Consider the following 14,247-nt stretch of genomic DNA (forward strand, 5'->3'; position numbering starts at 1 on the left):
CCACACTTTGAGAACCAGCACACACACACACACACACACACACACACAGACACACACACATAACATGCACACACACACAGACACAACACAAACACACAGACACACACACACATACACACAGACACACACACACAGAGACACAGACACAAACACACACACAACACACACACACACAAACACACACATAACACGCACACACACAGACACAGAGACACACACAGAGACACACACACACAAACACAGACACAGAGACACGCACAGACACACACACAAACACAAACACACACACAGAGACACACACAAAAACACAACAGACACACACACACATAACACACACACAGACACACACACAAACACACAAACACACAGACACACAACACAAACACAAACACACACACATAACACGCACACACAAACACACAGACACACACACAACATGCACACAAACACACACATAACACGCACACACACACAAACACACATGCACAAACACACAACCCAAACACACACACATAACACACACACACAAACACACGCACACACACACACACACACACACACACACAATGACCAAGGCTGAAGAGCAGGGGCTGTGGAGGGAGCGATAACTGGGGCAAGGGCAACAGAGGGGTCTCACTTAGGGAGTTTGGATGAGAAATTTGAAAAGGGAGGCGTTGGGGAAAAATGGAGTTTCACCCGATGAGAAAAAGTGGGCAGGTTGTGAAGGCCAGAGAGCCTTTGAAAGCCTATCGTGAGACTGAATCATTAGGTTTGAGACATCAGGCCTGGGAATTTGTAGTTTTAAAGCTCTTCCAGGTGATTCTGATTCTCAGCCAAGTTTGAGACCCTCTATATGCTCACTAGGCAGCAGTACCTGGCACAGAGTGTAGGTGCACAACAAATAATTGAACTGGATCTGATTCCAAGTGTGTGTTGGGAGTTTTGAGATTTCTAAATCTAGTTGTCCATATCCTCATTTATTTCGTGAAACTCAGTCAAACCACTAGTTAACAGATGAATAACATGCTCTCAAGCAGAAATTGAATTCTTCAAATAGAATGAATGTTCTCTCAACGTCCAAGATTACAGAGATGAAAACCCGGCTCTTACCAAATATGCTGTATTAGTCATGAGGTACAGATTCCTGAAAACAACACAATAGAAAATCCCCTTTCGTCTTCGTCTCTGAGATTCTACTTGGCTCCTTCCTGTCTGCACATGTATGCACGCCACTGCATGTTCCACATTAGAAAATAATTAGAAGCAAACAGCTGTTAGTCAAGCAAGCCACACTTTGCCTACATTTTTCCAGAGTTCAACCCATTGCCCTGGGGGAAGGGGTGGCTTATCTAAAGAACCTCACCACGTTAAACACGTCAAACCAAAATGGAAATGCACCGCGATTAGTCTGAGCGTGAGGTAGGTCTGCGGAGCAGAGACAACTACTGAGAAAGTTTCCCTCCACTGTTTAAAGTGGTTATTTCTTTTGATTTCATGGCAGAAAGTCTGCTCTAAAATTAGCAAATATCTCAGCGAATGATAAGTGTTATTTTTGTTGTCACTGGAAGAAGGGTAAAGCTGTGTGTGTGTGTGTGTATGGGGTGGTGATGAGTGAGAGCTGGTTCTTATATTGAATCTTTTGCTGAGTCCTTGCATTTGGCATAGTTCTGTCTGCAGCACAGAACTAGAGGCCGTAGACCTGAGATGGAGCCTTGGGTTCCAGACCTGGGCAGAGCAAGCACTCTACCATCTCAGTTTTCCATGGCAGGAAACGAGGGAATGGGGACAGATTATGTCAGTCTTTTTAGCTACGATTTCCTAGTGCTCTCTGATAACTGGCTTAGTGTAGATGCTTATGGGCAAGACCACAGAGCAAGGGTGTTGGATGAATCACATGAATTCAAAGATACCTGCACCCAAGAGGAAGAGAAAAGAGGACTTTAGGAAGTATTAACTGCCTCCTATGAGTTAAATTTTCCAATAAGTCATAGAGGGTTTTAGTTGAGCTCTGGAGCTGTGAGGGGCGGCGGGGTGGGGGGAGGCGGGGAAGAGAGATGCTGGAGAAATAAGGTATTTTGCTCACAACCAGGAAGAGTGAGTATCAGATCTATGGCCAACACAGTCCACTAGCGTGTCCTGATACACCAGCGCCTGGCTTGAATAAAGGGAGATGGGCTTATGTTATGGCAAGAGGAACAGAGATTAGGCATTAAGGAGAATCCTGCCATTGTTGTTAGACTATGGAATTTCCTACCAGTGAAGTTACCAGATGTTACTGTAATTTATAATGATCCTCTGGGGTTACTGCCCAAGTCACTTTCTCCTAGCCCACTCTCATTCCACCACTTTGCCATGGTGATTTAAAAAAGCCCAGCTCCCAATTCCTGGGCGTATATCCAGAAAAGACAAAAACATAACATGCACCCCAATGTTCATAGCAGCACTATTTACAATAGCCAAGACATGGAAGCAACCTAAATGTCCATCAACAGATGAATGGATAAAGAAGATGTGGTATATATGTATACAATGGAATATTACTCAGCTGTAAAAAAAGAATGAAATAATACCATTTGCAGCAACATGGATGGACTTAGAGATTGTCATACTAAGTGAAGTAAGTCAGACAGAGAAAGACAAATGCCATATGCTGTCACTTATATGTTGAATCTAAAAAAATTATACAAATGAGCTTATTTATAAAACAGAAACAGACTCACAGACATAGAAAACAAACTTATGGTTACCAAAAGGGAAAGGAGGCAGGGAGGGATAAATTAGGAGTTTTAGATTAACAGATACAAACTACTATATATAAAATAGATAACCAACAAGGACCTACTGTATAGCACAGGGAACTACACTCAATATTTTGTAACAACCTATAATGGAAAAGAATCTGAAAAAGAGTATATATATACATGAAACTGAATCACTGTGCTGTACACCTGAAACTAATAAAACATTGTAAATCAACTCTACTTCCATTAAAAAAGCCCAGCTCTCACCTTGATATTGTGGAAGTTGAGAAAGTACACACTTATACTTTCAAGTCCATGATTTTAGAAATTTGTTTCTTTGTGATAAGCTGGATTTTGGTTTGATATTTTATCATACCAAAAGATTCTGATTCTTACTATGTAAGTGTTCTAGGAGGAGTGAGGATGGGTTTTTGAGGATGGGTTTTTGAGTAGAAAGAGGCACACCTTGATCGGAGAATACCACTTCCGGGGGGACGAGGGCCTGCGCATGTTGTTGTTGAGATTTCGGGGTTCCGGGAATTCGTACTCCTGCTCTGGCATCTTGACTCTTGCATTCTTTGCCTTCTCCAACTTAGCACCTTCTTCTGTGGAGCCCTTTTCTCCCCAACGAACCTAAAATAAATAACATACAAAAAAACCCAAAATGACAAAATCTGATGGCTCTGGAGAACGAGAATCACAAATAACTGTATGATGTGCTACCCAGTCCTCATTTCCTTTGGGTTTTGAGGGTCGGGGAAGAGTGGTGGTATGGAAAAAGGGAAAGGGGGAGGGCTAAAGGCGCAGAGAAAGGCAGCGAGGGGCATGGATATTTGGGGGAGGAACTGTCCAGGCTGTGGGGACAGTACGTGCAAAGGCATTGTGGGCCCAGGCGAGAACTTTGGATTTTATTCCAGTGAGAGAAGAAACCACTGTGGGTGGGGTTGAGCCAATGCGCGAATCGCTCTGACTCACAGTGGGCAAGATACAGGAGTGCACAGGTAAAAGGCTGTACCCGCCATCTCTCCGTCTGATGCCTCACAGTTCACGTCCTCATTAGACCTCAGGTGTGAGTTTTCACCAGTTTGCTTTGGTTTTCCATCCCTGAGTAGTCAGCACACAGAGATGAGTACATGAAGCTGTCCTCTTACCTCCATCCTTTTAATGCCTCCAACGCCTCGCCCACCATAATAAGAGGCATCTACCGTAGGCCACTTTTTCTTAGGCAGACCATCGTCATCTTCTTCCTGCAGAGAGATTTTGACACATGAAGGAAGCAAAGCACCATTGCTGTATGTATGTGTCCACTGTTGCAAAGTGGATAGGGGTAGACCGCCTGGGTTAAATCCCAGTGCTACCGCTTCCTGGGGCCTTGGGAAATCACTTAACCTACCTAAGCTTATTTTTTTACCTGTAAAGTGGGAATAAAGAGCAGCACGACGTGGTTAGACTGTGGTGTATTCTTGGGACCTGCTCTCTTCTGCATCTCTACTCCTTTATAGGGTATCTCATCTAATCCCATCTACATGTTAATGACCTGTCAATTTACATCTTCATCCCTGACTCCTCTGAACTCCGTTGACAGGGACATCTCCACCTGGGGGACTAACCAACATCTCAACAATACCGAATCCCAGACGTAGACAGTGGACTTCAGGACACTGGGAGGGGGGAGGGGAAGCTGGGACAAAGTGAGAGAGTAGCATTGATATATACACACTACTAAATGTGAAACATTGTATATATGTGCCACATCTTCTTTATCCATTCATCCGATGATGGACACTTAGGTTGTGGCACATATATACAATGGAATATTACTCAGCCATAAAAAGAAACGAAATTGAGCTATTTGTAATGAGGTGGATAGACCTAGAGTCTGTCATACAGAGTGAAGTAAGTCAGAAAGAGAAAGACAAATACCGTATGCTAACATATATATATGGAATTTAAGAAAAAAGAATGTCATGAAGAATCTAGGGGTAAGATAGGGATAAAGACACAGACCTACTAGAGAATGGACTTGAGGATATGGGGAGGGGGAAGGGTAAGCTGTGACAAAGCGAGAGAGAGGCATGGACATATATACACTACCAAACGTAAAATAGATAGCTAGTGGGAAGCAGCCGCATAGCACAGGGAGATCAGCTCGGTGCTTTGTGACCACCTGGAGGGGTGGGATAGGGAGGATGGGAGGGAGACGCAAGAGGGAGGAGATATGGGGATATATGTATACGTACAGTTGATTCACTTTGTTATACAGCAGAAACTAACACACCATTGTAAAGCAATTATACTCCACTAAAGAGGTTAAGACAAAACAAAGCAATACCGAGTCAAAAAGAAGTCCTGATTTCCCCACCTCAGACCTGCTCCTCCCACAGTCTTCCCCCCTGCCTAGGAGTCACTCTTGAATTCTCTCTCCCCCACTGCCCCTCTCCCACCCCATCTCAATTTCCCAGCGAGCTCTGTTGACCCTACTTCTAAAAGATTCCAAATGTGTGACTTCTCCAACTGTGCCTCCATCACCACCTCCACCACCTTGGTCTCAAGGCCCCATAAGCTTTCTCCTAGATACTGAGGTAGTCTCCTAACTGACCTTCCTGCTGCCCTCTTACCTACGATCCGTGCTCCACAAAGCAGCAGAATAAATTCCAAACCCCGACTCTGCCCTGCGAGCTCTGGCCTTTGCTCACCTCTCCAGCCTTCTTCCTTACCACGCTCCCCTTCTCTCTGGCCCTCAAATATTCTGCATGCATTCCTGTCTCGGGGACTGTGCACATTCCCTTGTCCAGGAATGGCTTTTCCCCTGGTCTTGTCATGGTTGCATCCTTCTTATCACTCCACAGAGAGGCCTTCCCTGGACATCCTTCTCAAGTAGTCCCACTCTCTTCGTCCCATCAATCTGTTTTATTTTTATCTCTTACCATGGCTTGCTATTTATTTATTGTCTGTCTCTGCACACCGGGATGTAAGTTCCAAGGAAACTTCTGGTTATTTGTCGTATTTACTATTCTCAGCTTTTAGAACAGCATCTAGTATGTGGTAGATGCCCAAGAATTATCTGCTGAATTTACAAATAAACTAAATGAGATGATTCAAATAAAGCAGTAAACTCAGTGTCTGCAACTTAGCTCAGAGACAGGAAGTTAGCCCTGATTATATTTTTCAAAATGAAGGAGCTTGTAAGTTTATGGATGGAAAAGGGAAGGATAATCAGCAAGACTGTTCCTCATCTTGGCACCGTGATTATTCCTGTTGTGGGGAGAAAAACTCACCATCTACCGTCCTGGATGGGCTATAAGGTCTTAGGAGTCTCCAAATTTCTTAAATGACAGGAGCACAAACATTACAGACCATCTAATTGAGCCTTTTCATTGCACAGAAGAGGATAGTCAGATCCAGAAAAACGAAGAGAAGTTCCGATCTGGCTTGCTGATGCCTCATCCGGGATTCCCCCTATATTTGCACACGGAGCGCCCTCCCGCTCATCTCTTCCCGCCCCGGGGGCTCTACTTCTCCGCGGTGCCTGGGTACCCAGGCTGGGCCGGCCTTCTGCGCATGTGCAGGGCCCACGTCCCACACGGGAAATGCCGAGACTGCAGACCGCTCCACGCGTTCCTGATACACCAAGCCTGCCTTAAATCCCCTGACCCGAGCTTGCCTGCCAAACTCAAACAACAACAGCAAAAGACAACACAGAGGCCCAGAGTTTGACCAAAGGAGAGTCAGAATTTCCCTGCAGTTACCATGGCTCTGTTTACACATTCTAGAGACGGGAGGGTTTTGCAATCTTCAGAAGAGAAGGGAATCTTTGATGTGTTTTTTTCATTTGGCCAAAATTTGATGGAGTAAAATCATAGTCCCCAGCAATTCCACTAACGGAATTGGCAGCACCTGAGGTGAATTTCTACCTCTAATCAAGTATAAGGGCTTTGGGGGAAGTCCCCCTCAAACTGTCCTTTAAGGATGTCGCAGGGAGGGGAAAAACCACCAGTATGATAAATGGAGGACAGACTGGATGAGCTGAATTGCTTTGTGTTAGCAAAGCTGTAGGAATCAGGGGTTTGTGGGCGGTCAGCAGAAGAGTGGAACTGAGCTCCAGAGAATTGCCAGCCCCTGCCCTGCCCCCACCCCCACCCCCCCGAGACGGCCAGGAGAACCTTCCAGGAGTGGAATGAAGGGGCTTTTTAACAGTCTGTCGGAAGTCGTTAATTGGCTGCACTGTGTTGTAACCCACTCATACTTTTAAACCTTCAGTAACACTCCCTATGCAGACGGCTTTGTGCCCGTGGTGCCTTTGGGGGATGGAGGGATCTGGTTTGTCAGATGGTATCTATCTCCTTCTGAGAGGAGATAACACAGAAGAAGCCAGAAATGGAGTCAGTGGTGCCTGGAGAAACCTCAGAGATTAGGGAGGGATGCTGGTTTCCCATCAGGGGAAGTTGTGTTTAAATTTTAAAGGGTGTGGTGGCCCCGGACATCCAGTTGTCTGATGTTTGGGTAACGCAAGTGGCAGCACGTGATTCAGACAGTGAGGCCCATTCTGACCTGCTTGTCCTCAGGCAGACCTGCTCTAGGAGGAAAAAAGCTATAAAATATGAAGTCTGATGCACACGTTTGGTTGGCCCATAACTGGATTAGTCCTCTGCTGTCGTCACACACTGAAACTTTCCATCTTTCTAATCATGCCAGGCTCTTGTATAGCCCCATGCTTCAACATTCACAGCTCCATATGCTCGGGACAAACTTCTCCCACTTCTTCTACCTGTCTTTTAAGATATTGCTCGAATTTAACCTATTCTGTGAAGAACTCCCTGATTCCCCAGAGAATTCAATGCTCCCTTCTTGTATGTGCCATGGTTCCTTGTATTGACCTGGCTTTCACTCACTCAACAGGTATTTAACAATTAGTTAGTTATTAAGGAGACCAGCAAGGAGAAGGGGTGAGATCACTGATCCTGGGGTTGCCTCACTCCTCCTTATAGGCCATGATGTGAATAGCGCCCCCTGGAGCTGTGATATGGTGGCCCTCTGAGACTCAGTCTACAAGTTCTTTAACATTCCTGCTTCTCTGACATCCATTTGGCAGAAGAGGCAGATGGCTAGTTTGACCCAAATAGGCTCTCAATCTCCAATTCACTATGGGTACCAGTGGGAACTATCTATGGAAAGGAGAACATAACTGAAACGGAATGGAGCCCAAGGAAACAGTTTTAAATCAGACTTTGAATTCATTAAAAAGGTCACTGAACTGTAACACATCTTAAACCCTTAGGATAAACCCTATGTAGCCCCAAACAATGTATTTGTCCATTCCCTCCTTCCCTTGCTCAAGCAACTGTAATTGTGCCCCACTGCACAGTGTTCTATTTTGAGAAAAACAGAGAGAATGCAGCTGTCAACAAGATCGTTTACATTTACAGAGGGGTACGTTTTGTGAGGGTGACGACATGAAACAAAGGATTAAGGCTACAGAAACTCCCAGGCCCAAGAGGCTCTGGAGGGGAGGGCAGACCTCAAGTAGATCTGGCTGTACTGTCTCATCTGAAGTCTTTGGGGATAAGCCAGAGAGGTCAACTTCAATGTCAGTCAGCCTTGGAGATGAATTCCTAGGAGTGAATTGGCGAGTCCGAAAAATTCATCAACACTTTTGTTTGTAAATACCAGAAAATTCCAACTGACTTAACTATATGCTTTGGTACCATCATATCAGTTCACACGTACACAGTGATTAACACAGTCACTGTCTTGTGTTCTTCAACAAAGAATTGTGTGTATATTGTTTAAAGCAATGTTCCATTTTATTTTTTTAATTTTATTTTTTAAATACTTATCCTTACTCTGTGTACCTGGTGTTTTACATTTTATCTATTTCATTTTTTAATTTATTATTTATTTATTTTTTTTTTTTTGGCGGTACGCGGGCCTCTCACTGCTGTGGCCTCTCCCGTCGCGGAGCACAGGCTCCGGACGCGCAGGCTCAGCGGCCATGGCTCACGGGTCCAGCCGCTCCGCGGCATGTGGGATCTTCCCGGACCGGGGCACGAACCCACGTTCCCTGCATCGGCAGGCGGACTCTCAACCACTGCGCCACCAGGGAAGCCCCAATGTTCCATTTTAAACTACTGAATATAGAAGACTGAATGCTGGGTTTGTTCCAGGACCTCTGATTGGAGCAGACATGTGTGTGTGTGTGCAAGTGTGCATGTATGTATCAGTGTGTGTCAGATGTCCACTGGAAAAAGGATGCCTGGCAGAAGCTTGGTCCTTCACCTCTCCAGAGTGGGCAGTTAGTCTGGCTGTCTGTGTAGACACAGCTGTGAGAGGTAACAGGCCTGATACTATTAAGAAGTGCAATTTGTCTGCTCCTAGACAAGTTGTTTAATTTTTCTATAGCTCAGTTTTCCCATCTAAAAAATTCTTGTCACAGAGAAATTGTTAGGTCAGTGAGCATGATAATAAACCTAGAAATAAATTCATCCTTCAAAGCTAGGTACCTATTGTTAATTGGATGCCCACCCAGTGTCACTTCCTTCAGTACACATCCCTCTCCCTCTCAAACGGTCAGAAAATTCATGGAAGGTGAGGACATTTAGAACTAAGTCAGCAGATGAAGTACTGCGTTATTGATTCTCCCATAAACTGCCAACTGTTTGGAATAACTAGAGACAGCGAGGAGTCCTCACTCTATTGCCAATTAGAGAAGACCCTTAACCCAGGAAATGCCCTTCTTGGTTGTGAAAACTGAGCTTCCTTGTTTTTGTGGAGAGCTTGAAATTTCAAGTAATTTTTCTTTGTCCTGTCTTTATATACAGAAACATTACTGTCGGTTGCACCAAATCTCAAAAAGTCATGCCTTTTTATATTATGCATTTTGATATTCCCTAATAAAGAGGACCACTGAGAGCTCATTATAAAGTTGTGTCCATTGTCTAAGTTTATTCATTTTTTAGTAGATTGACCTCCCTTAGGATATGATGCTTACAGAGCTGATGAAAGTCTGGATAATTGATGCTTGTTCATATACATGGCAGAGATTTTTAACCTCATTTGGCTAATTATTGAATGTTAGATACTGTATTAAGCTCTCTGGGGAATACGTCAAAGATTAATTAGATATAGATCCTGACCTTCAGGTATAGCTAATGCTCTTAAACTTTGATGCAGAAGGAAAAGTTTAATAAATAAATACCCTGGGAATGTGGAGAAGGTAGAAATTAGCTCTGGTGGAAGGAATTACAGCCTAGGAGCTGTGCTAGAAAGGCTGGTGGGATTTGAACACAGGGAGCTGCAGTGGAGAAGTTTGTCTAGATTCAGGCTATGATTTTTAGGGCCTTGTATAAAATACTTTTATGGGCTGAGTTATGTCATCGTTTCTGTGGGATTTCTTTATTTTTTTCTGCCAAAACACATTAGGAAGGAGATTAAGCCTGCTTAATTCACAGGGCCAAGGAACAATCAGGGCCAGCACGCATGCCCAGGTAATCAGCACAGCCTGCAGCCCGCCCTGGCCAGCCCGGAAACTCCTGTAGGTCTAACAGAACCTTGTAGGTCTCAAGTGTCCCCAGGTTGTCCTTCTGTTTCAGAAATCAGGTCTGCCTTCTTGAGGTGAAAGTATGACTTCCATAAGAATAGTGGATGAAACTGGAAAAGTTCAACTACCTCTTTTCTCTTGCTTTTAGCTATTCTTTCTTGGTGGTTTACTGGCTTGGGCTTTTTTTTTTTTTTTTCCTCCAAAATTGTATCGTTGGCTATCAGACTTCATTCTACAAATACATATTGAGCTTGTTTTGTGTGTGGAGTCCTAGGCTAGATGCTGGGGCCTGGGGTCAACCACGCCCCACAGTCTTGGACCTAAGTCTCCTGGCGTATTTTGGCCATGGTGGCTGCCACATCACCTTCCAAAGGCAAATGCAGAGCCAGCAACAGAAAAGGGCAATAACTCCGCTAATTGAACATAATGAGTGAAGGGAACATTCTTCACCTCAGGGCAAACAGAGCAACCTCAGCGAGAGCTTCTTGCCCTATTTTTCTCTGGGAGTATAAGACACAGCTGCACACAACAGAACCACAGCCAAGCTGGAACCCGGGGAACTAGCCACGGTGCTTTCTCTTGAAGGATTAAGAAAAGGCTTTTGTGGATGTCAGGAGAGTTTTTTTTCCTCCCTCCTCTGTGCACAGAAATGTAATTTCCTCCTCTGATTTCTGGGCAGAAAGTTAGCATTCCAACAAGATGCGCTTTAATTGATTGCAGCTATTAAATCTCTTAGTTTACAAGCTTATAATTCAGCATATAAGAGCCACATGGAATTTTAAATGTAATCCTTATTATTTTTTTTTTTTCTGTATGTAGGAAACTTGACAAAGGCATTGGGAAGACGAATGGTGAGGGGGTGTTGCTCGCTTTGCAACAACAGACCTTACGGATTAAGGACAATGAACTTGAAACCTCACCAATATATCTTCTGATCCCACTAAGTTTGCAGACCTGTACTCTGGCTTCTAAATTGGTTAGTGTTGCATTGAGGGAGGCCAGCTAACCCAGGAGTAATCGGAGGATCAGGAAAAGCACTGGGCAGGCACTGCTGCCCAGGGATTCTCCTTCTCACCATTAGCCTTTAACGCCTCCAGGCCACACATGCACCAGACCTGCTTGTTGGACAACTTACGGTGGAATTTAAGTCATTTTTCTTCCTTTAAATGATGAGGGTCTAATATCCTACGCAAGGCTGGAATACTAGCATATCCCCCATCACTGTATTTTCTTTACTGCCTGGCAAACTTCAGCACCATCTGTTTCTAGAACCGCTGATTATTTGGACGATGTGGCAAATTCACTCTGATCTACACATATAAAGCATAAGCCTCTGCAGGGAGAAGAGATCCATCAAGTGTATGTATTACAGGAAAAATCAGTACCTTGGGGCTCCAAATAGTTGTACGTATAAAACTACTTATGTTGGCATTTCAAATTTTTCTTGCAAGGAGAAAACCTTCCAAAAACCATTCTGCCTCGGGCTGCCAGTTCACTTCAGTTCCTGTTCATCCTTGGTTAGGAAAGAGCCAGAGACCTACCTCCCTCTTTGCTGCTTTGCACTCAGTGGGAGTCTGGGCTTGACTTAGCTCTGCTTTGCAGAGGCCTGAGTCTCGGGCTGCCCAGTCAGCTCTCTGCCCCACTCCACCATCCTGTCCACCTGGTCACTCACCTCACTTTCCTCAGCAGGGGGTGGAGGGAGCTCCTTGATAATCTGAAAAGAAAAAAAAAAGAACAAGTCAGTAGAAATCTCCAGCCACCTGCTTTCCAAGAGCCCTGCTCTCAAGAGGTACCTGGTGGTGTGGCCATAATTACCATAGTAATGGGCCCAAGCAAGGCAGGTGTCCTTCTGGGCAGAATAGCTCAGTTAGTTAGAGCATGACCCAGGCAGAGGGTTCCACACTCAATTGTGTCTGCTGTAGTTTTTTTTTTTTTTTTTTGCGGTACGCGGGCCTCTCACTGCTGTGGCCTCTCCCGTTGCGGAGCACAGGCTCACGGGCCCAGCTGCTCCGCGGCATGTGGGATCCTCCCGGACTGGGGCACGAACCCGTGTCCCCTGCATTGGCAGGCGGACTCTCAACCACTGTGCCACCAGGGAAGCCCCTCTGCTGTAGTTTTGTATAGAGAAAAAAACATTCCACGGGTAAAAGTTTCATCTTTTACTCCAGGGAGCTATCCTGCAAATTTATTCACTCATTTATTCATCTAGTCATTACTGCATCAAATCATTCACCCACCCGCCCAAACAGCTGCACATTTAACAAAGAATGGTCCAGAACAGAAGTTAAGATAGTGCTACAGAGATAAGTCAGGTATGGACCACACTCAAACTGTTGGCAATCCCATTAACTGTCACTGGCCCCAGGTGGTACCCATGGAGGGAGGATGTGACGGTCAGGCTGATGGATTCCCAACTAAGGGCAGCAAAGAAGGGGTAACCGGGGATTCCTTTCAGGGCCCTGAAATTTAAGAGGCACAAAGATTTACATAACAATATTCTAAGACTGGACTCTGCAAATACCCCATCATCAGGGTTAAAGAGAGACATGTGGTCACTCTGGGAAGGCAAGCAATTGTGAGCCCCTTCTAGCCAATGAGAGGATGGGTGACATATGGAGAAGCATGGGAAGGAGAAAAGAAGGGTGGCGGTAAGTAGCCTGTCCTCACTTTTGTCTCCAACTTGCACACCCCATTCATAAAAGGAAAGCTCTTGAACCCTTGCAGTTAATTTGATTTAGAGTCTTTTACAAGGCAATTTGGCCATTATCCACTCTGACTGCACCATGTCTCCCTCCTCTCATACCCCAAGCTTATTATCAGAATGTTGCGTCCCCTACCTGCAGTCCTTTTCCTTAGAAAATTCTGGTAAATACAAAAGTCATTAAATATCTTTTGATGTCTTAGCGTCAGGGCTGGCCTGGACCACTTTATGGATGGATGCTCGAGCACTGTCCATGGGACCAGTTCCTTAATGTAGTGGGAGAGCTCTCTAGGCAGCTCTTCCTCACTTCTGCCCCCTACTAAGTACATATCACCTTTGATTTGATGATTATTCTGGGACCTCATTTGGGCTCTGATCCCCACTGCTGTCACCCATGCTATCACTGTCTGTAATGTCATCTCCGTATGTTGAGACAGGCTACTGACTTGAGGCTCTACTAACATCAGCCAGGGGACTGAGCCTCCAGTCACCTAAAAAGATAGGACTCAATTAATTAAGAGGCAGAGGCTATCATTTCAATTTATTTATTAATTTTATTTTTTGGCTGCACCGTGCATCATGTAGGGTCTCAGTTCCCCGGCCAGGGATCGAACTCGCAACCCCTGCACTAGAAGTGCAGAGTCTTAACCCCTGGACCGCCAGGGAAGCCCCGAGGCTATCATTTCAAACTCTCATTTCATCTGCCTCCACTTCCTGGCCATCGTGGGAAACCTGCTGAAGGTCTTTGGAAAGCATGAAGCCATGACTTTGCTCACCCACTCAACACTGGCTCCAAATTCCTTAAAAACAGTCTCTGAGGAGGGTCATTACTGCCCAGTGCTGATTTCCCATCATCCCAGAGGCAGTGATGATTTTCAAACAGGAAATGCCTGGAGACTGGAGGGAGGGGTGAGGAGCTGGGGACAGCGATCTGGAATGCATCTCTTCTCTCAGGGCGGGATTAAGGAAGGGAGCCAGAGGAGAGCAGGCTACTTAGGAACACAGACAGATGTTGACAAGAGTGCTGTGGGCAGTGTATTTGCTAAGTACCCTGGGTGTACAGAGGCTTGGTGCAGAGCAGCTGGGGTTTTGTCTTCACAGTGCAACCAGCTTCCCCCCTTGCTGCGTGGAAGCACTGTGTAGTTGTCAAATGTGAACCCCAGACCTGCCTTTTTTTGACTGTGATGATCCGACAAGTCCCTGAGCCTCCTTGAGCTCCACTTCATCTGTTAAATGGGAGCAATAACACTAACCTTGCAGGCACTGAG

General features: G+C 45.2%; 1 protein-coding gene across 2 annotated transcripts in view; it reads right to left on the reverse strand.

Annotated features, from left to right (window-relative positions):
* Positions 1 to 14,247, reverse strand: part of ANTXR1 (ANTXR cell adhesion molecule 1) — a 241,700-nt gene that overhangs the window by 63,938 nt on the left and 163,515 nt on the right. For both annotated transcript variants that reach the window (XM_022561340.2, XM_022561341.3), the window contains exons 14-16: positions 11,951 to 11,992; positions 3,893 to 3,988; positions 3,207 to 3,374 (exon numbers count right to left, since the gene is read on the reverse strand). In XM_022561340.2, coding sequence (XP_022417048.2) covers positions 3,207 to 3,374; positions 3,893 to 3,988; positions 11,951 to 11,992 — 306 coding nt within the window. The remainder of the gene's footprint in view (positions 1 to 3,206; positions 3,375 to 3,892; positions 3,989 to 11,950; positions 11,993 to 14,247) is intronic.

The sequence above is a fragment of the Delphinapterus leucas genome, chromosome 13 (assembly GCF_059928025.1).
Source record: "Delphinapterus leucas isolate spDelLeu-1000000601 "Yukka" chromosome 13, BTC_Dleu_Yukka2, whole genome shotgun sequence".
Lineage (NCBI taxonomy): Eukaryota > Metazoa > Chordata > Mammalia > Artiodactyla > Monodontidae > Delphinapterus > Delphinapterus leucas.